This window comes from Lytechinus variegatus, chromosome 14, assembly GCF_018143015.1.
Source record: "Lytechinus variegatus isolate NC3 chromosome 14, Lvar_3.0, whole genome shotgun sequence".
In the NCBI taxonomy this organism is placed as follows: Eukaryota; Metazoa; Echinodermata; class Echinoidea; order Temnopleuroida; family Toxopneustidae; genus Lytechinus; species Lytechinus variegatus.
This window is the reverse complement of record NC_054753.1, coordinates 14696875-14719624: the sequence shown is the minus strand read 5'-3', so window position 1 is coordinate 14719624 and position 22750 is coordinate 14696875. Positions and strand designations below refer to the sequence as shown.

General features: G+C 36.8%; 1 protein-coding gene across 1 annotated transcript; it reads right to left on the bottom strand.

The window, feature by feature from the left end:
* Positions 1-7726: 7726 nt before the first annotated feature.
* Positions 7727-22460, bottom strand: LOC121427933 (serine/arginine repetitive matrix protein 4-like). Its single transcript, XM_041624510.1, has 3 exons — positions 20860-22460; positions 16787-17008; positions 7727-8633 (listed from the first exon to the last, which is right to left on the bottom strand). The coding sequence occupies exons 1-3, from the start codon at positions 21996-21998 to the stop codon at positions 8384-8386; spliced, it is 1611 nt and encodes a 536-aa protein (XP_041480444.1). The 5' UTR covers positions 21999-22460; the 3' UTR covers positions 7727-8383.
* Positions 22461-22750: the final 290 nt, after the last annotated feature.

Sequence of the window (22750 nt, the reverse complement as noted above, 5' to 3'; positions counted from 1 at the left end):
TCTTTTAGTGCCGAAAGGCATGACCATGTTTTTCTGTAGATGAATATACATTTTATTAATATCAAACCACTTGCATATTAAACCAAAGTCATTTTGTAAATTCAATTGAACTTCAAAAAAGTTATGAGAATTGTTGAAAATAACGGTATCATCTGCATAAAGTGAAATCTTTTAATTTTTATGAATTCTTAAGTTGTTAATATCGTTAATATATAGACAAAAGATCAAGGGGCCAAGGATTGACCCCTGGGGCACCCCTTATTTCACAGTTAAAAACTCACTACAATAATCATCTATATTAACACATTGTTGTCTTCCGACCAAGTACGATTTAAACCATTCACGCACTCATTATTCATACCATAGAAAATTAGTTTATCAAGTATTATTTCGTGTGGAATTACGACAAATGCTTTTTTAGATCATAAAAGCTCCCGTAATCAGACCATGATTCATATTTTCAAACAGGTAGTCAGTAATTTCCGAAAGGCACGTGGCTGTGCAATGGAGTAGTCTGAATCCAGATTGACGTTCCGACAATGAACTATTTTGGTTAAGATACGAATACAATTGTTTGTGTACTGTTGTTGTTGTTGTTGAATATGATGGCGCTCTTCAATCTCTCCAGATTATACGCGCCAGTCGCTTTCGTAAGGAGGACGTCGTCGGCAAAGGCAATCCATACGACGTCAAACCCTTGGTGACGATTATATGACGTATTAATATAGATTAGTCACCCATCCTATTATTATTATAATAGTTCCTACCAAATTAAACATCTTCGACGAATAAACATTTGAATACAAATAGAGAAATTAAGTATATCGCGCGTGCTAAATGATTGTTCGTGAAAAAGGGCACAACAGCTAACCAATCGGCTACTAGCATGACTATATTTAGATAATTTCTTAAAATCTTCGTTAAATAACAATTAAATTGTGACATCACATACAATTTCTCGTCCTTCTTATTCTTTTGTTTTGTCTTTTCTTATTAATAAAAAATATCAATCCTTCTTTCATGTCTAATGTTTGAAGAAAAGGACACACACCTATCTGTCAAATCGGTTAGTGGCATATATAAAACATAATAGTTCCCGTGTATAATCGGGATTAATCAATAATGGTTTTAGATTCGGGTCATTCATCTTAAGTTTATTAAAAATGATGCGTCTCTCCTTTACATATTTTGAACAAAATAAAATATAATGTTCGATAGTCTCAAATACATTGCACACCTCACACAGGCCTTAAGAGTGCTGTTTAATTTGAAAAGTATAATAGTTTAATGCGCACTTACCTGTTGTGATTTCATAAAGGAGGCATTCCTCTTTCCGAGAAAAACATTTTCTATACGCCTGCTTAAAGACATTATCATGAATAGCATATAAAAATCTACCATTTCTAGACGCATTCCAATCTGCCTGCCAGACACCTTCAAGGTGTCTGGCAGGCAGATTTAGCATGTAGGTTCATTTATAGTGTTTGGTAAAAATATGTCTATAAAATTTTTCGCTTCTCCTTTCTTGGCAGCTTTATCGACGATCTCATTGCCGTTAACATTACAATGTGAGGGGATCCATTCAAAATTAATACAGATATCTTTTAAACTAGGCTTATGAATTTTGAATAAAATTTCATTAACAATAGTGTATTTTATGAAATGAGAATCGATCATATTCAGTGCTGACAAAGAGTCGCAAAAAATTACAACTGAACATGGTTTATCAAAGGAGTCTAACCACTCAAGTGCCATTAAAATGGCCATGAGTTCAGCTCTCATGATACTTACATTAGATAACCTGAAACACTTTTTTATTTTATACTGAGGAACATAAAATGCTGCCCCAGTTCTAAAATTGTCCTGTTTGGATCCATCAGTATATATATGTAAATAACCATTCCACACAATTCCAATTCTTTCTAGAACGATAGATTTCATCTCGGCCGTTAGCATATCCTTTTTTCTAATTATACGATGTGCATAAAACGACACAGGAGGGCGGGACAAACGCCATTCCGGGATTTTTGTTAATAAGTTGTCTTGCTTCTCTACAAGTACCTCATCACTATACAGGCTCGAAGATTGAAAGGTCTTTCCCCGTCCTTCCATTCGTGTCTGTTCGTATGTTCAATGAGAATTTCTCTACTTGGATGACATGAAGTACTAAACAACAAATAATATCCAAATTTATCATTAAACAGTTTTCTCCGAAAAAACAACAGTGATTCACCGGTCAAAACTTGTAGAGACTCTAATGATACATTGTATATCGTTCCTGTAATGATTTTCAAAGCTCTATATTGTTTAGAGTCACCTTTTTCTTTAGAGATGTACAGGCAGAATCATACATTTCACTTCCATAGTCTAAAACAGATAAAGTAAGACCTTTGTATATCATCAAAATTTCATACCTATTCCCCCAGGACGTACCCGAAACGCAACGTAATAAATTTAATCTTTTCTTACATTTATCAATAATCGCATTAATGTGGCTAGACCAAGTTAGTTTCGAGTCTAACCACAGACCAAGAAATTTGAACTGCTCACAATGAGGCAAAACATACCCATTTATTTTTAATTTTATTGCTCAAGGGTTTTTTACATAGAGGGCATGCAGTATTGAAATGGGCCTGAAATTGTCAACACTGAGCGAGCCACCCTTATGAATTGGCGTGATTTTTGCGACTTTGAAATCAGATGGAAATTGAGAAGTTTTTAGTGATAAGTTAAACAATTAGAAAGTGGTTCCGCAATTATATCAGCAGATACTTTTAGTAACTTAGGATGTAGACCGTCCATTCCTACAGCCTTTTTACAATCAATATTGCGTAGTTCGTTTCTGACAAATTCAGATTTGATTTCTTGAAATTCAAAAGAATAATATGTTTGAGTTAACGTTTGTAAATCGTTAAAAGCACCATCTACTGTGTTGGAACTTGAGCTTGTTTGTAGGTTCGAGCCTACTTTATTAAAAGCTTCATTCAATAAACCTGCCACCTTTACTTTGTCAGATATCATTTCTTCATCAATCAGGATTGTGTTGTTTATTTCCTGTTTGTTTGATGGTAAAAGTCTTTTGAGAACTTTCCAATTATTATTCTAATCATTTCCACATTCTGAAAACTTATTCTGGTAATATTCTTTTTTAAGAAATTTGTTCAAATTATTTGCTCTGTTTCGATAGTACTTAAACTTTTTCCAATAGTAATCACTTTTTGTTTTTGGAACTTTTTCATAAAGAAATCTCGGTCACGTGCCAAATTTATGTATTAATTTGTAATCCAATGTATTCCATTTCTTTTTCATCTGACAGAAATAAAAGGTGAATGTTTATCACTTAAAGTAGTAAACAAAGATTTGAAATGAGACCACAGTTCGTCAACTTGAACGTTTTGGTTATTGAAATCATTCCAGTTTTGATTTTTCAAGTCATCTCGAAATATGTTTTCATCAAAGTTGCGAAAAAAAACCTAAATTTACTTATTTTAGAATGCAACATTGTGCGCTTGCCTTTCACTACTACAAAAGTCAAACAGTGGTCACTAAAACCAATAGAGATTACACCCGACTTTCAATCGAATTTGAGGTAAGTATTAAGTCGATGATTGTGCTACTGTGAGGTGTACTCGTGTGGGGTCATTGATTAACTGGTTAAGCTGATAAGTATGACAAATATCCTTAATTGTTTTAGACAACGCATTATTACTCATGTTGCAATTAAAATCACCCATTGAAATGATATTATTTGATAATGAAATTACTTTTTCAACATTTGCTTCAAGGGTGGTAAAATAGTTACTTTGTGAGGAAGGCCTCCTGCATAAAATACCAACAAAAATCGAACTGCTATTTTTTTCTTTTAATCTCCAGCCACATAACCTCAAGTTTTTTGGTTTCCAGTTCTATTCTTCTCATGTAATTAAATTTCTCACTGATGTAATATCCTACACCCCACCAGAACATTCCCTGTCTTTCCTTTCAATCTTATAACCGTCAATGGATATTATATGGTTTGAACAATCATCGTTCAACCATGTTTCTGATAGTCCTAAAATATCAAAAGGATTTGACATAAGAAATTGTTGCAAATCTGCAATTTTATTTCTCAAACTTCTGATGTTTACATGAGCTAACTTAATGCCTTTATCATTTGGAAAATCAGTAAGTATATTGTATGCATGATCTTCAACTTGGGTATTATTTGGAAAATGAGAACAATTCAAAACGTAATTTTCTCCAGACGGAATACATTCCTGATCCCAAAAGGGAAATTGTTTCAAACTACACACGGTACACTGCCAGTTTTCGAAAGTTTCGTTTAAATCATCATATTTGGATTTGGGAATTCCCTCGCACACTTTATGTGCCCATTTTTCACATGAGGTATACATAAAAGGGCCTTTTGGTTACTCTTACTGGTTTATTACATTTACACGGAAATTTGACCATAAAGAGATGATACAAACTCAATAGTTTTTGATAATAAAAAAGCAATACCATGTAAACATAAATTACACAAAAATACACACGAAAAATCTTAAAGATTGTATATAATAAAATTTGATGAATCGAACAATCAAAGAAAGTCTTCCTAACAGAAAATAGGCGGTCCATATTATCAGTGAAGGAGATGAAAAACAAAACAAAGGAGTTCCGCTTATTTGTCAGCTATATAATGAAATGATAATTCATTTTATGCCATTTAAATGTTTATGAGAAAATGAGGTCACTTTCGTTACGGATTACTTTATTCATTGGTTTGCAATTGTTGGCTGTTATTTTTGCTATTTATACTCGACCATCATTGGACCATACTGATTGTACATTCTTGTTTTTCTTTGCGCAGTTGAGCAGGTTCAGATTGTGCTCGCGCAGCTCGCGTACGACTTGCAACTCCAACTCGCCAAAGTGATACCTTGTTTTACTCTTATGTATAAGTTTAAATGAACTAGGTCTATATTCTTTTGAAGTTATAACAACATTTCAAAAACTTAACCTTGATTAAGATTTCGATATTAATTCCCACAAAATGGTCTAAGTTCATAGACCCTAAATAACCTTTGACTTTGGTCATTTTACCTGAAACTCAAGCAGGATGTTCAGTAATACTTGATTAACCTTACGTCAACGTTTCATATAGGTCCATATATTTTCTAAGTTATTATGACATTTCAAAAACATATCCTTGTTTATGATTTGAATTTTGACGACACCGCCACCGCTGTCTGAAAGCGGCGCCTATATAGTTTTGCTCTGCTATGCAGAGACAAAAATCGCTTTTACATGTTCAGACTGTTTCTCAGACGTAAATATCATTAGAGATTAAAAAACAAGGTGCACATGCACATGTACAAACTTTCTGTTACCATGGTTGCAATGATATAATCAAGAACAGTGGCGGATCCAGAGGGGGGCGCCCCGGGCGCGCCCCCCCCCCCCCCTATTTTCGCCGGATTTTTTTTTTTATGGTTATATTTACTGGATTGGTACAATGTAGTCAATTTCAAGGGCTAGATCTAGTCAAAACTATATTTTAACTTACGCTCATGGCCTTTGTGTTCGCACAAATGCACCTCTGTCATACTGTATTGCAATATGTAAATTCTGGAATTCCAGGGCGCGCAAGTCGATTGGTTGGAAAGTTGCACCACTTGTAATCGGGAGTTGCAGTGCAGTGACCAGTGTGAAGATGTTGGATTGGATATCATTTTTTCCCGAAATTTTGTGTTTTTTGTAACATGCGTTTGTCCGTCTTTATGGCAAATACATGTAAATTGTAAGTAACAGATCGCGAGAGAAAGTGTCAACGATGCGAATGATAATGTCTATCCCCGAGATTATTCTTCACTCAAAGATGAAGCCCTATATCGGGCGCCACGTGCGCAGCATTATCATTCTGCCTTGGTCATGTACGTTTTCACTGAAATGTATAGGTCAGACATATTTGTATTTAATGTAAACTAACTTTTACACTTTCTGGTAGATTCAGAGGCATATTATCCAGGGCGCCCCAACTAAGTTTCGCCGAAGCAATCATTCCAACGAATTATCAAGGAGCAAACTGTGCATTTTGGGGAAAAAAGAACCAAATTTTATGCATGTTGCCATACGACTAAACAATTCTCGTTTGAAACACACAATGTAAATACACAAATGACAATAAACAGAATGGATTATTCGGAACTTATCGATTACAAGTCTCAGTTTCGTATCATTTAAATTTGACGTTTCAATCACACGATACATGCAAGTGAAGAGCCTTTGCCAAATGTATGTTTTGAATGACCGCTTATACGGTGTGTGACTGGAAACCAGCTCCTAAATGAGTCAGTATGTGTCTTTTATTCATGAAGTTACAGTGATTTAAGTGTGCATTTTTCTTCTAAAGGTGCTCTCAAAATACGACTTTTGGACATGATTTTTTGAAAAAGTCCTTGCCGTGGGAGGGGGGACCCCCCTCCCCCGCTCGGTCGCTTCGCTCCCTCGCCGCTGGCGCCCCCCTATTTCAAAATCCTGGATCCGCCACTGAAGAATAATGATAATTTATCTACCACTAATGTCATTACTTCTACTTTATCTTCCAGTGGCATACAGATGGGGATGCTGCCTTGCCCACCTCCCCCCCCCCAAAAAAAAAGAAATTCACGACCATGAAAAAAGAAGAGAATGAACCTGGACCTGTAGATCCCGGGACATACCAATGAGATGGAATCCTGTTGATTTTGTCTTTGCAAGTGAAGCAGAATTTACTTTTTTGGCATTTTGCCATCGTATCTTTGGCAAAATTAGCTATTTTTTCATTAAAATTTGACGGAGCACGCTCACACTGATCTTACCATTACTGTTATTATTATTATTTATTCGGCATAATCAAACATAATACAACATATACAAACAATAGGATAAGGAGAGTCACATGGATGCCGGGAAAGGAAAAAGATTAACTAAATAACTATAACCCGAAGGTCTTCCTTTCCAATCCATGTGACTTTACAAAGATAAACATGCATGTAACACAAAAATTGTAAAATACAACTGTAGGGGAGACCGGAGCCAGCTGGAACACGGTGCAAGCCGAAACACTGCAACCCCCTCCAAAGCCTGCAAAACTAATTCATGCAACACCGCCCTCAATCTATCCCTATTAACAATACAAGTGTTGAATTATCATTGCAACAAATTGAGGGCAGCACCGCACAAATCTATTTCACAGGCGCCAAAGAAAACCACAATGCTCCAACCCACCCCAAGCCCCAACCAACCCCGGTCCCCCCACAGTTGTTGAAGATAATAACAAATTAAATTAAAATCAAATAAAGAATCAAGAAGAAGTGTCAACCTGGGTAGAAGTAAAGCTCATAATAACAAAAAAAAATAATACTTAAATTTGAGCACGTGCCCAGATTGACACAGTATGAATGAAGAGGGCGCTGTGCAATAAAATAATTTAGCATGTGTGCAAAATGATTGACATAAATTAAGTTTTCTTAGACCCTATACATGTAGGCAGAGAAGCCAACACTATGATTGAGACAAGAGATTACTCCCCCCCCCCCATATACATGTATGACCAAAAACAAGTATGATAAATCTATTGATGTATACTGAAAATAATTATGATCAATGTAAGGAATTTGAAACTATTAATTGAAGAAAGAAAAAAAATCATGCGACCAGGATTTGTTTAACCATTGACTTAAGATGGCGCCATTGAAAATGCAAATCCAAAGTGCGTGGGAGCTGCGGTTAAGTAACCATGATGACCGAACTTTCGTATGATCTCGTGTTCAAAACGATACTTGGAGCTCACGGGACACACAATTCTGACGTCATACATTTTGACGGACGACAAACTTTTCCAAGTAAAATATAAATTATGAAGCCGGGATTTGGCCTGTTTCTACATGGTTAATATTTAAAGCTGCGGCTACTGTCGTCGGAAATTAATTCCAGCAATAAGAGAGAAAGCAAAGTTAGGATAGAAATGTCGTTGGCCTATTTCAAAGAGGTAGCCGACTTAGGGCCTATTTGGTGACATACGCTTTCTTCCGAGCTATCCATCCCCTCCTCCTTCCCTTCCTCGGCCCCCTCTCTCTCCTTTCCCCATCTTGTTCTTCCTGCATATCTTTCGCCTCTTCTTCCGTCTTCCCTCCTCCTTTCTTTCCCCTCATCCTCCGACTTCTTCTCGTTATCCACATTCTCCACCTCTTCTCTCAGCCATGTCAGCCCACCACGCTCTCTCTCTTTCTATTTCGCTCCTCCTCTTTTTCACCCTCCTCCATCTCCTTCTTGATCATCAGCCTTCCACTGTTCCACCCCCCCTCTTTATTATTGGCCTCCTCTTCCTTTCTCTCTCTCTCTTTCCATCTCCTACGATGATTCAAACCTCGGCGAAACCTAGCGCACTCTTCGCTTTCCGCTTGTCATGCTCACTGCTGTTATCCATCCACTCGTTGTGGTCGCTGTTGACTGCCTGTCGTACCAACCGCATGGAATCGTCCCGTCGTCGATGAACACGCAGTCGACCGGAGGAGTCGAGAACCGGCGGGAGGGTGACGGTGTCTGGCAAGAGGTTTTTCCTCGTAGATCTGCCCGAGATGGACGACGAGGCCGACGCTGAGGTAATGAATCTAAGCAGAAGAAAAATAATTGATAGTAGGGTCCTTTAATGAAACTAGCTTAAGTATGACACATAAATGAAAAAGGAAGGAAATAAATGAAGAGAGAGAGAGAGAGAGGCACAAGCGGGGCGAGGAGAGAGGGGGAAGAGAAGAAAACGGGGGAAAGATTGAAAAAGGAAGCTTCGTAGGTTGATAACACAATAGGGCAGGATCACTGAGCTTCATTGAACTTCATTTCCCCCTTTATGTTCAACTATGTGTGTTTTATCTTTTCCGATCAGGAATTCCTAGGCGCTCTGAATACGCAGTATCGCCCTGGCAAATAGTTATTGCAATTATTGGAATAAAGATAAGTACTACAATAGTATTCATTCAGGGGCGTCGATCCATTTTTCAGGGGCAAAATCATTAATGTTCCAAAGGCGCTCGATCGTACAAAACACCCTCCCACACACACACAGGCATATATATATATATATATATATATATACAGACACGTATTTCACCAACAAATTAATGCGAGCGCGAAGCGCGAGCTGATTTTTTTTTTAGTATACTGACAGGAAAAGCGCGCCTGTTTAGGTCTGTTTGTAGTAACTCATGATGAGGATACATTTATCACTACACAGATGGTACGACTGCCGAGAGTGTCAAGCTGACATTTCTTTATATTCTGACCTCAAAGCTTGATATTCTAACCATTATTGGTACCAATGATTAAGATTGGTACGGTACCTAAAAGAAGAATAGATGCGAGCGCGTAGCGCGAGCTGAAAATTTTGATATTTTGACCTGAAAAAATGATTTTAATGGACGTTCTTCATAAAGAACAAGATCCAACCAAAGATTATAGCAAATCGAAGCAGGATTTTTTTAGGCTTAGAACTGAAAACGGGACATTTATATTCACCTATTTAACCATGAAAAGTATGGGTTTTTGCTACAAAAATGATGCGAGCGCGAAGCGCGAGCTGAAAATTTTTAAATTCCAATCTGAAAAGCGGACATTTTGAGCACGATTTTACATAAATAACGAGATGTGTATATCAGTCTAGCTTGCTGAACATTACAATCTTGTTTTTTTTTTTGCATATCCGGAATTATTGGGGGGGGGGGGCAAAATGATATGTTCCCCCCCCAATATTTTCATTGGTGGGGCGATTGCCCCCTCCCCAGGATCGACGCCTCAGTATTCATTAATGACTTGATTAACTGATTAACAAATAACTTAAATGGACTCTGATGTATTTTGTATTATACATCATAATGTCATATAGGCCTATTTGTAAAAGAGCTGTGTATATTTTAGCCTGCTGGATCCATGGAATTGACATTAAAATTGTGCAGACACTTTCAAGATTACTTGTGACTGAAAGAACATCAGTTAATATTTATCACCTGGGAGTATGTAGTAAATAGAATTGGGATGGTATTTCTGATTATTTTATTGTCACTGTTTTGAAGCACTAATAATGATTTTATGGTGATATATTCAGGGGCTTATTTTATAAAAACATTCACAGGTGACAGTACCTTGCAGCACAAAATTTCTTTTAACGTCAAATAAATCGTCGGCGGTCATCTGAACCGTATACGACGTTGAATGCCCATTTCACAGAAAATCGACTTCAAAGTTTCCTATAATTTTCACACTTAGTTCCCCAGCCTTACAACATATTAAAGGGGTGGTCCAGGCTGAAAGTATTCATAACTTAATAAATAGAGTAGATTTCACTGAGCAAAAATGCCGAAAATTTCGTGAAAATTGGACAACAAATAGCAAAGTTATTGAATTTTGAAATTTAGTAATATTTTGTAAAACAGTCGTCATGAATATTTATTAGGTGGGCTGATGATGTCACGTCTCCACTTGTTCTTTTGTATTTGATTATATGAAATTAGGTTTATTCAATTTTTTCCTCCAAGAACTAGAAAAATTGGATTGACAACTGATTTAGTGCATTAGATATTTATTGCTGCAACTTATTTCATTATAAGGGAGCCATTTTATTCACACAAGTATGAAATAATGAAAAAAAAATATGATTTCATGTAATAACATAAGAAAACGGAAAGTGGAGATGTGACATCATCAGCTCGTCTAATGAATATTCATGACGAATGTTTTCACAAAATATTGCTAAACTTTAAACTTCAATAACTTTATTATTTGTTATGCGATTTTGCTGAAATTTTCAGCGTTCTGCTCAGTGAGTTCTACTCTGTGTATTAAGCTATAAATATTTTCAGCCTGGACCACCCCTTTAATTGCTAGAAATTACATGGTTGGAAAGACCAAGAAAATTGCTTGACATTGGTATTTTTTTACAAAAAAACTAATTATCCAAGGAAATATCGTAAAAGAGCTAGATGCTTGTAATTTCGGTGTGAGCGGCTGAGATTTCCCCTGTACAAAAACGCCATAGGGAAAAGGCGATTTGACGTTTTGACTGACAGCGTTTGCAATGCGCGCGATCAGTCGGTCAAAACGCCGTTTTGCTTTTCACGTAACAAAAGTGATGCGACGTTTTGACTAACCGCGATTTCAATGCGCGCGATCAGCCAAACCGTCAGGGTCAGTCAAAACGTCGCATCGCTTTGTTACAGTACACGTTTCCAATGGGATTTGCGCAGTTTATTAAAAAAAAATCTATGGCATCGCCGTGAAAATCCTCTCATATCCCAGACAATAAAATACACCCTGCCTAGAACGTACTTTCATTTTATGAAAAAATCTCGAAATCGATTTTTGACCAAATTGACTGATGCGACGGTTCGGATGACCGTCGACGAAAAGTTTGATTTCAAAATGGGAGAAGGAAGAAGGTACCAATATAGTGACATCGTCTTTCCTAGATTATATTATACCCCTGCTCCTTACAAAGTCAAATAGTCTGGTATCTCATGCCCTCTGTGATATAGACTGCTTTTTCCAAATTACATTCAGGTAAAATTACCCCGCACATTCCATGAAACATTTTACAATACATGTTTCAAATGTCAACAGGAACCCAATGCAGAGATTTACCACGGAAAGCTGTACCAAATATAATTGCCGCAGATCATTATTTCTGCAGACGAAACAGAGTATGGTCTTCATGTTACAATCATGACTATGAAACGAATGTACTCTGTAAACAACCTTGGGTTGTTAGTGTTGGGAAATTTGGTATTTATTTCATTTCCACAAAACATTGGAATTTTCTTCCCAATTAAATAATGGGAATATAAATTTTGTTCACTTTGAGAGGAAATTGGAAATATATCATTTAATGGAGCAGTGAGAAGAAAAGATGCGAACAATAATGCTGAAGAAGTATAGGGTTGAAAATAGCCTGAATAAAAACACTTTTTTATACAAGTTAACAACATATCATTGCACAAAATATGATTAATTTTCATCAGTATTTTTGCTCCTTCTCTTATTTTCTTCTTTTCTCCTTCTTTCTTTGTGAAAGCCTTTTATGCCAAAGACGTCTTTGTGGAAAATCGGTAAATTTACCCTCAATCTTATTCCGATTAAAAAAGTTGAGATTAAACTTACTATCATCATCATCATCATTTTTATTTTTATCATCATCATCATTTTTAGTATTATTATTATCATCATCAGTAATATTGTTATTATCATTATCATTCTTGTTATTTTTATTATGAACATTACTATCATCATCATCATCATAATTATTATCAGTATTATTGTCATCATCATTGTTATTCATTGTTAGTGTTGTTGTTATTATTTACTGCCCATACATGTTGAGGACCCTACTGCTGGAATAATCGAGGGCTGCCCGATTTAAAGTCTACTTTACTTTCTTTGCACAAAATCAGTTGATATGGTCTGGTGATTTTGCAAATAGGCATAATAATATCAATCAATCAAACGATCGATCGATGAGTGACGCTATGATGAAAACTATGTAGTGTGATGTAGCATAGCAACGAACAATAACGTAATAACCAATAAGCAGACAAAATATCTGATGTCCCCCATTAAGCACAATAGCCTATATAAAAGGATAAATCAGGTGAACTCAATCTATATTTATCACACAGTGTGTACGTTGATACACGAGTGAGGTGAATGGAAATTATCTGGGAAAATTGTACACTCCAATGACGCATACGGCCCATTATTTACCATTCGGGTATCTATATTTTTGTTGTTGTTCATTTCTAAAAATACGTTTACATACAGGAACCCGATCTCAATAGAAAGGCGGTATCCAAAGGGGACGTGAACTCCTCTATCATGGCTAGGGCAAGCCGGGGGCATAGCTAATTAACCTTTACACGATATATACGAGAAGTGTTATGTAGGGGGCCTTCATATTTTGTCTATTCTTCTCGTTTACCTTTTACCATGTTATGCGTTGAAAAAACCAGGAAATATCCAAAAGAAATTGACATTAAACGCAACGAACTGAACCCCACAATAATGACTTTTCTCAGATTCTTGAAATCTCGATTCACGGTAGGCATATACGAATTTGTCTTCATTATGTTCGCCAAAACACATCTATATATCTCGTATATATCGGTCGGTTCAAGAGCATTGTAATCGCTATGACCATTCACATATATAGAGCATTAATATTGTTACGACTCTTTAAATTGAGACCCATTCCTGTCTTGATATCGACGTATAAAACCTCGTTCTTTTTTCCTTCACTTCTTTATCTTACTATGAGATAAATCTTCCTAATTGTTTTTTAATTGTCTTTTTTCTGATTTTTCATTCTTAGCATTATTTGTTTTTTAATCTTGCTGTATATAATTGCATGTATTCCTCATTATTTGTAATCTTTCTTTTTTATATGTGTATATTTTCTTTATGCAGGACCATTATGTGAAACAGCCTGCGAGCTGATTAATGTTTTATCCTGTTGAAAGATGTTTTAATAAATAATAAATAAATAAATAAAGTTTAAGCCAAGCCATTGATATATATTTTACTTTTGAAGTTGGCGCAAAATTTACTCATATTTTTCTATTTCAAGTTCGGGGCTTGAGCACGATCGGGCGGGTCTTTTAGATTAATTCTTTAAATTAATATATATAACTACTGAAACCTTTTTTCCTCCTATGTGGGGTTTTCAACCGAATTTTGTTTACGTAGCACTCTATTTTTTCCCTTCACATTTTATTGTTTACAATCACATTTAGAGATAAATATCAAGCAAGGTATAATGCCATAACATGGCAGGTAACAGGTCCGTAAAATAACAACTGGAGAAAGCAACGCTCGGCATGTCCTTTCCAATCTTGGGTAGATTTATTGAACGAGACATTTGACATCAAGTTCAACATGAACAGGGGTTATATGCTGCTTATTTGCTGGAACAAGTACAATCATGTATGATACCAGTGGGATGTGCGTTTTAACATGTTTAAAGTTTTAAATGTTGCAGTTTTAGCATGCAGGACCCCACTGAACTCTGACGTCATCGTTCTTTTTTTAGCTTGCTGTTTTAGTTCGTCATTATTTAAATTTTGGATACCAAGTTCAAGACTATGTCTCCAAAATCTTAGGAATCATATTCTTTATTCATAAGAATGCCAAGCGACCTGGGGTGTCTCACCAAGCATCTTTAATGTTTACTATTAAAAAACACCTTTAATCTAATCAAATACAAGGATTTTGGTAGCATGTGAAATCGCCTTTTTTCGTGAAATGTTCCTCATTAGGTGTAATATATTTTCTGCCATTTCACCAAAAGATAAAATCCAAGACACCTTGTCTATACACACGTTCTTGGGCGTCACGGAGTGGGGGTGGTCTTTTTCGAAGCAAATAGTTGAGAAAGAAGCAAGTGCATCTTTAGAGGTCAAGTCCACGCAAAAATGATGTTGATTTGAATAAATAGAGAAAAAATGAAACGAGCATAATGCTGAAAATTTAATGAAAAAAAATCGGATGTAAAATAAATAAGAAAGTTATGAAATTTTAAAGCTTCGCTTATTTTTCACAAAATAGTGATATTCACAACTCAGAGACATGCAAATGAGACGGTCAATGTATAGTCACTCACTCATTATGTATTTCGTTTTTTACTGTTTAAAAAATACAACATTTCATTTTTCACAGAATTGACAATAAGGACCAACGACTGAACCACAAACAAGGCTAATTCCACATGTTCAGAGAAGACTATGAGGACAGAATTAGAATAGTTTATATAATAAAATACAAAAGAAATAGTGGATGACGTCGTCAGCCTCCTCACTTGCATACGGACCAGTATGTGTATATATAAACTGTATGGTTAAAGGGTCATAACTTTCTTACTTTACACCCTATTTTGATGAAATGTGCAGTGTTGTACTTGTTAGATTTTCCTCTTTTTATTCAAATCAACCTTTTGGGGGTTGGATTTTTCCTTTAAAATCGCACCCCACTACCCTCTCACCCTCCCCTTAGTCTTTAGGCACAGACCCTGATTGAAACTTTGATCGAAAAGTGGATCTTCAGTCGCCACACATAAAATAGCACATAAACTTACTGTTGAGAGCAGTGGCGTACCCAGGATTTTCCACAAGGGGGGCAAAACCGTCCGCCCAAAAATTTGACAAGCCAAAAAAGGTCTTCAATCACATCTAAAGGATTTCGTACCAGAAAAAAATTGACAAGCAAAAAAAAAAGGTCTTCAAAGAGTCGTCAGGGGGGCACTAGAGGTCTTCAAAACTCGTCAGGGGGGGGCAAAAAAGGGCTTTCAAGCTCGTCAGGGGGGGGGCAAGTATACGTCCTGGTTGTGGCTCGTCAGGGGGGGGCAGAGTGCCCCCCCCGTAGGTACGCTAGTGGTTGAGAGGGCCTTCAGTACACAATGCATTATACATGTAGGCTGCACAATCAGACTCAGACAGTACGGCCCGAATGGTTTGCATAGCAGAATACCCCCCCCCTTCCTTCCTCCCCATTCTCCTCCTCTTTCAATCTCTATTTACCCTGACAAATAACTTAGAAATAATGCCGAAGGTTAGTAAAAATCCTTTCAAGAATAAAAACGTTATTAGATATTTTAACAGTTGATTTGGGACGTCATTTGCCATCAACTTTTCAAAATATCGTATGGCAAAAATCAATGAAATGTCATTTTCTCAGATTCCCTTCACCAATATTTTCGATTATTTTTTTTCTACTATTTTTACAACGAAGTTTCTTCAGGGTGAACTTCCCCTTTCACATACTCTCAACATATACCCACTGGGTATACATAATCGCTGTAATGTTAAAAATGTATGAAGGAGTCACGCACAGGAATATAATACGCAAACAGGTGTTTATGTGGTCTAGTGTTTCGAGAGGAACGAAGACCAGCCTGGGACCCTGTATGGGACCACTTTCTATTCATTCTATTTAAGAGATGCATAAAGAGATTTGACAGCGGCACACTGTTTGTATAGAGAGTAACAAAAAAAAATGATGACGAGCCCAAAATGTAAAGAAGGAAAGATAGGGTAAATGTGACCCGACGGGGGAGGGGGGGGGGGAGGGAGAGAGAAGCACTGCTCCTATATGGTAACTGTCTGATAAAACAGGACCTGTCAAAAGAAGAGTCCCACAGGTCCTTTCATGAAAAAGCTTCCCTGCATGGTATCTTTGTTTCCGCTTTATAGAATTAAGTAGGTGACACTTTCTTGCCCAAAATAATCTTTTGATTTTTTTTTCTCAAATATCCTCAAGAAAACGTTTTATCAATCTTTTCATCTATTTGAGGCCTCTGAGACTTCACGCAGACATCGCAGACGTCTTAGCAGTTTTGGGTTCACACGCCGTCTCCGCAACGGATGGAGATGTCCCGAAGACCCACGGAGACATCGCATATAGACTTGCAAAAATGTCTCCAAAAAGCCTTTTAAAAATCGAGCATGCCCGATTTACTCGCGATTCGTCAGAGACTTCTAATTTTCAGGAGATGTCTCGTTGATGCCGTGGAAACGTCTTTACAACTAGCTAAATATCATGAATATGGAGTCACAAGGTAGTCGTGAAATAGTTGTAAGCCCAATGAGATATATCCCTTAATTATTAATGCTCGCGTTAACACCTGTGAAATTGACTCCAAACCGGGGAACTCTACTTCGTTATTTCAGTATATTTCCAATGACGTACCGTCAGTCGGTTTTGGAGACGATTTCGTTGGTGTGACTGTACTTACTTGGTTAAATTGTTCACTGTCTTGAGACTTATAGGAGACCGATGCTGCTGTATTCTATCTGTTGGTCTTTGAGGTGCGTCGGTCGCTTCCGGCTTCGTCCGAGGCGATGCCGTCGGAGAGCGATCGGATGAGCTAGATGACGACGTCGAAGATTCGTACGCGGATGAGGGGCGTTTTTTAGGGGTAGCAGCTCTAGGGGCAAGACTGGACATTTTGGGCGATCTGTCAAAATAATTCAAATGTGAGATGATGCTTTAAATTTACAGGTATTAACAAGAAGTTTTAATTAGATATGGAGAACCATTAAACATCTTTCCTTTATGATCACTTTGATGCCGCAATGATAAATATGTTAACCCTATGTGTTTCATTGAATATTTCTTGCAGATTGTAGACAAAAGGTTCCTGCCGAACTACAGACGTACTGGCGAATTACAAAACTAAACACTTTGATAATTACTTTACGCTGCTTCTGGTCGGATAACATGAGCAGACACAGTGCTCACTTTTAAAGGGGACAGAAAAAATAAGTGTTGCAATATTTCTTGAAATATGACTTGAAATTACTTTTAATGACTGGCCGCATTTGACGGCAGTTTGGCACATAGCATTGCAAATTGATACATTCCAACAAAGTAATCATAACATTTTTATAGTGTGGAAGTGAGCGGGATTTTAAAACTGTCAAATTATTCGGTTTTATCACATTTTGAAATTGTTATCATTCAATATATCGCCAAAATCAAGACACAATACGCATTTGATATACAGTGCGTCCCAGAAAAAAAACGAAACTGAGATTAAGCAATGATTTATCATAACTTAATCACAAATACAATAAACAAATGACCTACCAATGTAAAGCTTAGAACCTCGCCTTTCATCTGATGTTACTTAGATTATTCCTTATTCACGCATGAGTGAGCAAAAACAATTTGAAGAAAGGATACCAAAGACTGATTTAGCGGGGGTGTCTGATTTCAAAAGAAAATCACATGCCTAAAAAGTTCAATATCTGCTCTTCATTTTGATACCATAGTAATCACAGAAAATGGTCAAGAAGTAAAAAAAGGTTATGTTCCCTCGAAAAAAATGCTTGTATTTCCAAAATTTCATTAAATAAACGGTTTCCCACAGAAGCTTTCGCATGGTTAACAAAAGACTTAATGCATGGCTGATCGCCAACAAAACGGAGTGTTGAGTGAGTCTGGACCCTAACCTGTACAATCTCTTCATTTTATGAAATTCTTGAAATTCAAGCATTTTTTCAAATAGTAGAACTTTGTTATTTCTTGACCATTTTCTGTAATTGGCGTATCAAATTAAAGATCAGATATTGAACATTTCAAACATGTGGTTTTCTTTTTTCTAAACCCAGATACCCAAATGACTTTTTGGTATCCCCTATTCAAATTGTTTTTGCTCACTCATGCGTCAATGATAAATAATCTAAGTAATTTCAGGTGAAAGAAGAGATTCTAAGCTTTACAATGGTAGGTCATTTGTCTATTGTATTTGTTATTAAGTTATTATCAATCATCAATAAATCTCGGTTTCGTTTTTTGTGGGACGCATGTGTGATCGATATTTATGTTTGTGCTGAAACAAAAATGGAAATATCCCAGTTATCTTCTTTCGTTACAAATCATTTTCAGCGTTTTCATGAAACTGGTGGAATCACAGGTCGCCACCAGGTGCTACATTGCACCTTGTATTTCTTTAGTACTTTTTATTTTGAAATTGGAAGCTTTTTGCATATCGTTGTCACTCCATTCTTTTTAAATCCATGGTATCAACGATGTCCTGTCGACCTATACAGAGCGTATAAAAAACGGGACAAATTATGATGTCTATATTTTAGTGTAAATAGGTGCTCTAAGGTGTTATCTTTGAAATGTAATTTAAAAAAAAAAACTTTGTTCATGCTTGAGCGAACACGGGACGTTTTTGTTGGGGGTTCAAAAAGAGGCTTGCGCCAGAATTACAGAATACGAGTAATATGATGATCAGACTTCTTGCTATATGATCAGGAGACTTCCTCTTGAACTTTTCATTATCTGTGTCACGATTTTCGAATTATGCTGTTAAATTCTATTTACAAATTTATTAATTTACTTGAATTATTTTGTTTTTTCATTCAAACATCTCTTACCTCTTAATTTTCCTTCAAAAATAACTGAGAAAAAAAAGATTCTTTGTCAACCCAAGCTAAAAGATTTTCATTATTAATTGGGAAAACTTATGATTATTCAAATCATTTCATTATGGGAAACAAATTATGTTATGTACCTTTTAAAAGATATGAATCTATTTTTCAAGGGGTCATTGATTCCTTGACCAAGTTTAATTGCTTGACAGGAAACACAGGAAAGGCTTCATGTCTTTCAATGACAATGGTATATTGAGTCAATTTTGAAGGAGCTAGATATGGCAGATCGGGTAAAATGTATTAAAAAGTTGTAAGCGAGCGAAGTGAGCACGCAAATATTCCCACTTTTTTCTTGCAATATCAAATTTTGTGATAGATTTTGACATAATGTTCAGAAAATGATATTATATTTTACTTTCTATCTTTCCTTTTATTTCCTGTCCACTTTATTTCTTCGTAATGATTTTTTTTTGAGGGGGAGGGGCGGGAGCATCCAAAGCCCCCGCCCATCTGTGTGGCACTATTCAAAATGCACCATAACCTTTGTCGCACACAATGAAAGGATTTGAAAAAAAATCCACGCTCTCCCATACTTCGGTTAAAACAAAATTGTTTTAGCTTGAAGAAGGAATATTCAAAGCTAACAGAGAGCATGTTAAAAAGAAACAACAGAACAATTCAAGCAAATAAATAGATCTGAAAATGAATTTTGACCACATGATTTGAAAGTTATGGCAAAGATAATGAAAAGGTTAAGAGGAAGTCTGCTAATTAGCAAGAAGTCCGATCATCATATTTATCATTTTAGCCCATTTTGGCGCAAGCCTCCTTTTTAACCCCAGACAAAAACATTCCGTGTTCGCTCAGCATGAACGAAACTATTTTTTTTAATAGCATTTGAAAGATAAGACCTTAGAGCACCTATTAACACCAAAATATAGACATTATAATTTGAAGCAAAAATTTTATAGACTTTTCAAATCTGTCCCGTTTTTTCATGTGCAGCAATGCAGGATAAAAAAGCATTGTCGATTAAATGCCTTGCTTAGGGTCATAGGTACCGTGGCCGGTACTTTCCATGTATAGCCATTCGCCTAAGACCACTCGGCCAAGGCACCTCCACATGATAATACAGTATTATAATATAACATTGTAATATGACGATTAATCATCAACATTACATTGGGTTGAGTGAAAGGATCTTGCACCGAAAAGCTTCTATATATATGTAGTTTTTGCTAGCTGATCGTCTTAATTTTATTTTGTATATTTATATATTCTTGTTGTATTCCATATAATTTAAGATTTAATTAATTTTCATTTGTGAACTTCTATATGAATCTGGAATTGAAAACTTGCGCAAAGTGTGCATTCAGAATGTCTTTAACAAAATCATACATCACACGTATAACCATGCCGCATTTAGTACGTGATTCGGTCAAAGTTTACTCTGAAGTGTCTCAAAATACTAGCATTGGTTTTGATAATGACAAAGGTAAACAAATATTGCTCTTTAATTCGTTATGCATATTATGTTAATGCATAGTGTTTTTAAAATAACAATTATAAAAGAGATAATAGAGCCCTGATGTGATTTTATAAATAGAATAATCAATATCATTTTTCCAGAATGCAATTCATCATTATCTCACTCGAAAAACGAACCGAAGCATTTTTACCTACTGAAATAAGATAACATTATAAAAATGATAATAATGATACTACCACTACTTATAATATTAATTCACAACAATGAAAATAATGATTATAATAGTAATGATAACCAAAAAAGGAAACAATGATATGTAGTAATGATAATAATGACTTTTACTACTATTTCTTCTACTACTATTCTTATTCTTACTACCATGACTATTACTTTTACTTAATTTGGAGCGCCTACTTTGTAAATTACTGGTCTTACCCATTTTGTTCACCACGTTTAAACGATGATTGCAGGTCTTGCAGACTCGACCTCTGCTTTAAGTTCGGAGGCATCGGAAACACTGCTGGGACACTCCCTTTCCTCTTCATCATCGGTGACGATAAAAATGGAGAGTGATTCTGATGATTATCACGGGAGGAGATCATAGTGCTAAGGGCAGGCAAAGAGCCTTCCGTCGATCTCCACTTCCTGAGAGGACCGTTGAGAGGGGAGACGTCAACGCTCAAAAGCGTACCCGGCCTCGATTTCCTGGCCGACTTCGAAACGGAACTTTCCGCTTTCTCACTAAAGGTTTTGTACGAATCTTTTGATTTTAATGATTTATTCAGTGCTCGTTCGGACGAGCTTAATTTGGCTTTTGCGATTTGTAGTCTTAAAATTGTACTCTTCTTCGTTTCATGGAGAAAAGAGTCCGGCGCGCTGCTGCTCAATTTATTTTCGTCACCCTGCGATCCAAATATTTCATCATCGCTGTTTTGACCGTCGAGCTCAATGTCCAATGAGAATTCATCGTTCTTCTCTTCGATATGACTAATCTCGATAGCCGGTGGTGTTCGTAGAGGATGTCTGGCGCTAGATGATGCTGCCGTGTTCCCTTTCATGTCTTCGTCGTCGATAGATGACTGCGAACTTCGACTCGGCCTCCGTTTAAGATCAAGCATAGCTTGCTGAAAAAATGACGAAGATGCCGGCAGAGGTTGGTGTTTTTCGGTTTCATCAGGGTCAGTTTCGTCGTTTTTTAAGAGATTGTCATCATCATTAAAGTCGAATGCTGGAAACGTATGGTGACGATTGACAGTCGGTGCGCGAACCTCCATCGACTCGACCACACTCACAGTATGTCGACGATAACGATGTTCATCAGGACTTCCGTATGGTGACCGAACGTGATGAAAACTCGGGGTAATCGGTCGAGGCGAGAGTGGAGGATGGGGCCCGCTGGTGTTCTTCGATGCGTCCCCGTTGGAAAATGCCGCAAGAGATGATGATGGTGATCTTCCTGTGGGCATGGATGGTTCGAGAAATCGTGTGGACTCTGGAGAAGGTTTTGGAATGTTAACAGCCACAGTGAGCTTTCTCCCTGGGCGTGGACTTTTAGGACGGAGCCCTGACGCCATTGTAGGACGATCCTCAAAAGTGGTCTTAACTCTGCACCTCGCTATAAACACAATGGAATCAAATAAGAAATAAACGTTTCCGAAGACCCTATTAGAGGTTTGCTCGAAGGTGATACTGAAAAGAACGGCCTAGTATCGCGCCCAGTCCTGATGTCATGAAGTTAACAGATCCTCAAAAGTGTTCTCAACTCCGCAGCTTGTTATAAACACGACAGAATTTCAGAACAGAACATCAATATCTTCAATGATCCTGTAAAAGCGTTGTTCGGAGGCGATACTGAAAAATATATGTCCTAGTATCGCACTAATATCATGTATATTGTATGCAATGGAGTAAAAAGATCCTCAAAAGTGTCCCCAGCTCCGCATCGCGTTATAAACAAAAGGTAATTGCAGATAACAGAACATAACCGTCTTCCCTATAATTGCTCGAAAGCGATGCTGCAAACAATAATGTCCCGGTTTATCGCGCCCCAATAAAACCCATTACATTCTCTGCTGGGGGCTAAAGTTCCTTGTACTTTGGAAGAAGATAATCAGTTATCATAAGTCATAAGTCGTTAGGATTCATACTCAAAACAAACCAAGCTATACCTCCTCAACTAATCAAAACCATCTCCAACTCTGAAGTTGAATTGTGCATTTTGTTGAGCTCCTCGATATTCGGTATTGGGCCATCGATCTCATCAAGGCAATACGTACCAAAAATATATATAAGAATGGGTCCACCGATGCATGCGCTTTCAACGTGT

Coding starts and splice junctions, on each gene's coding strand:
- LOC121427933 (XM_041624510.1), bottom strand. CDS start 21,998: ATGGCGTCAGGGCTCCGTCCTAAAAGTCCACGCCCAGGGAGAAAGCTC. Junction 17,009..20,859: donor AAACGTGGTGAACAAAATGG/GTAAGACCAGTA, acceptor TTATTTTGACAG/ATCGCCCAAAATGTCCAGTC. Junction 8,634..16,786: donor ACAGTGAACAATTTAACCAA/GTAAGTACAGTC, acceptor TCTTCTGCTTAG/ATTCATTACCTCAGCGTCGG.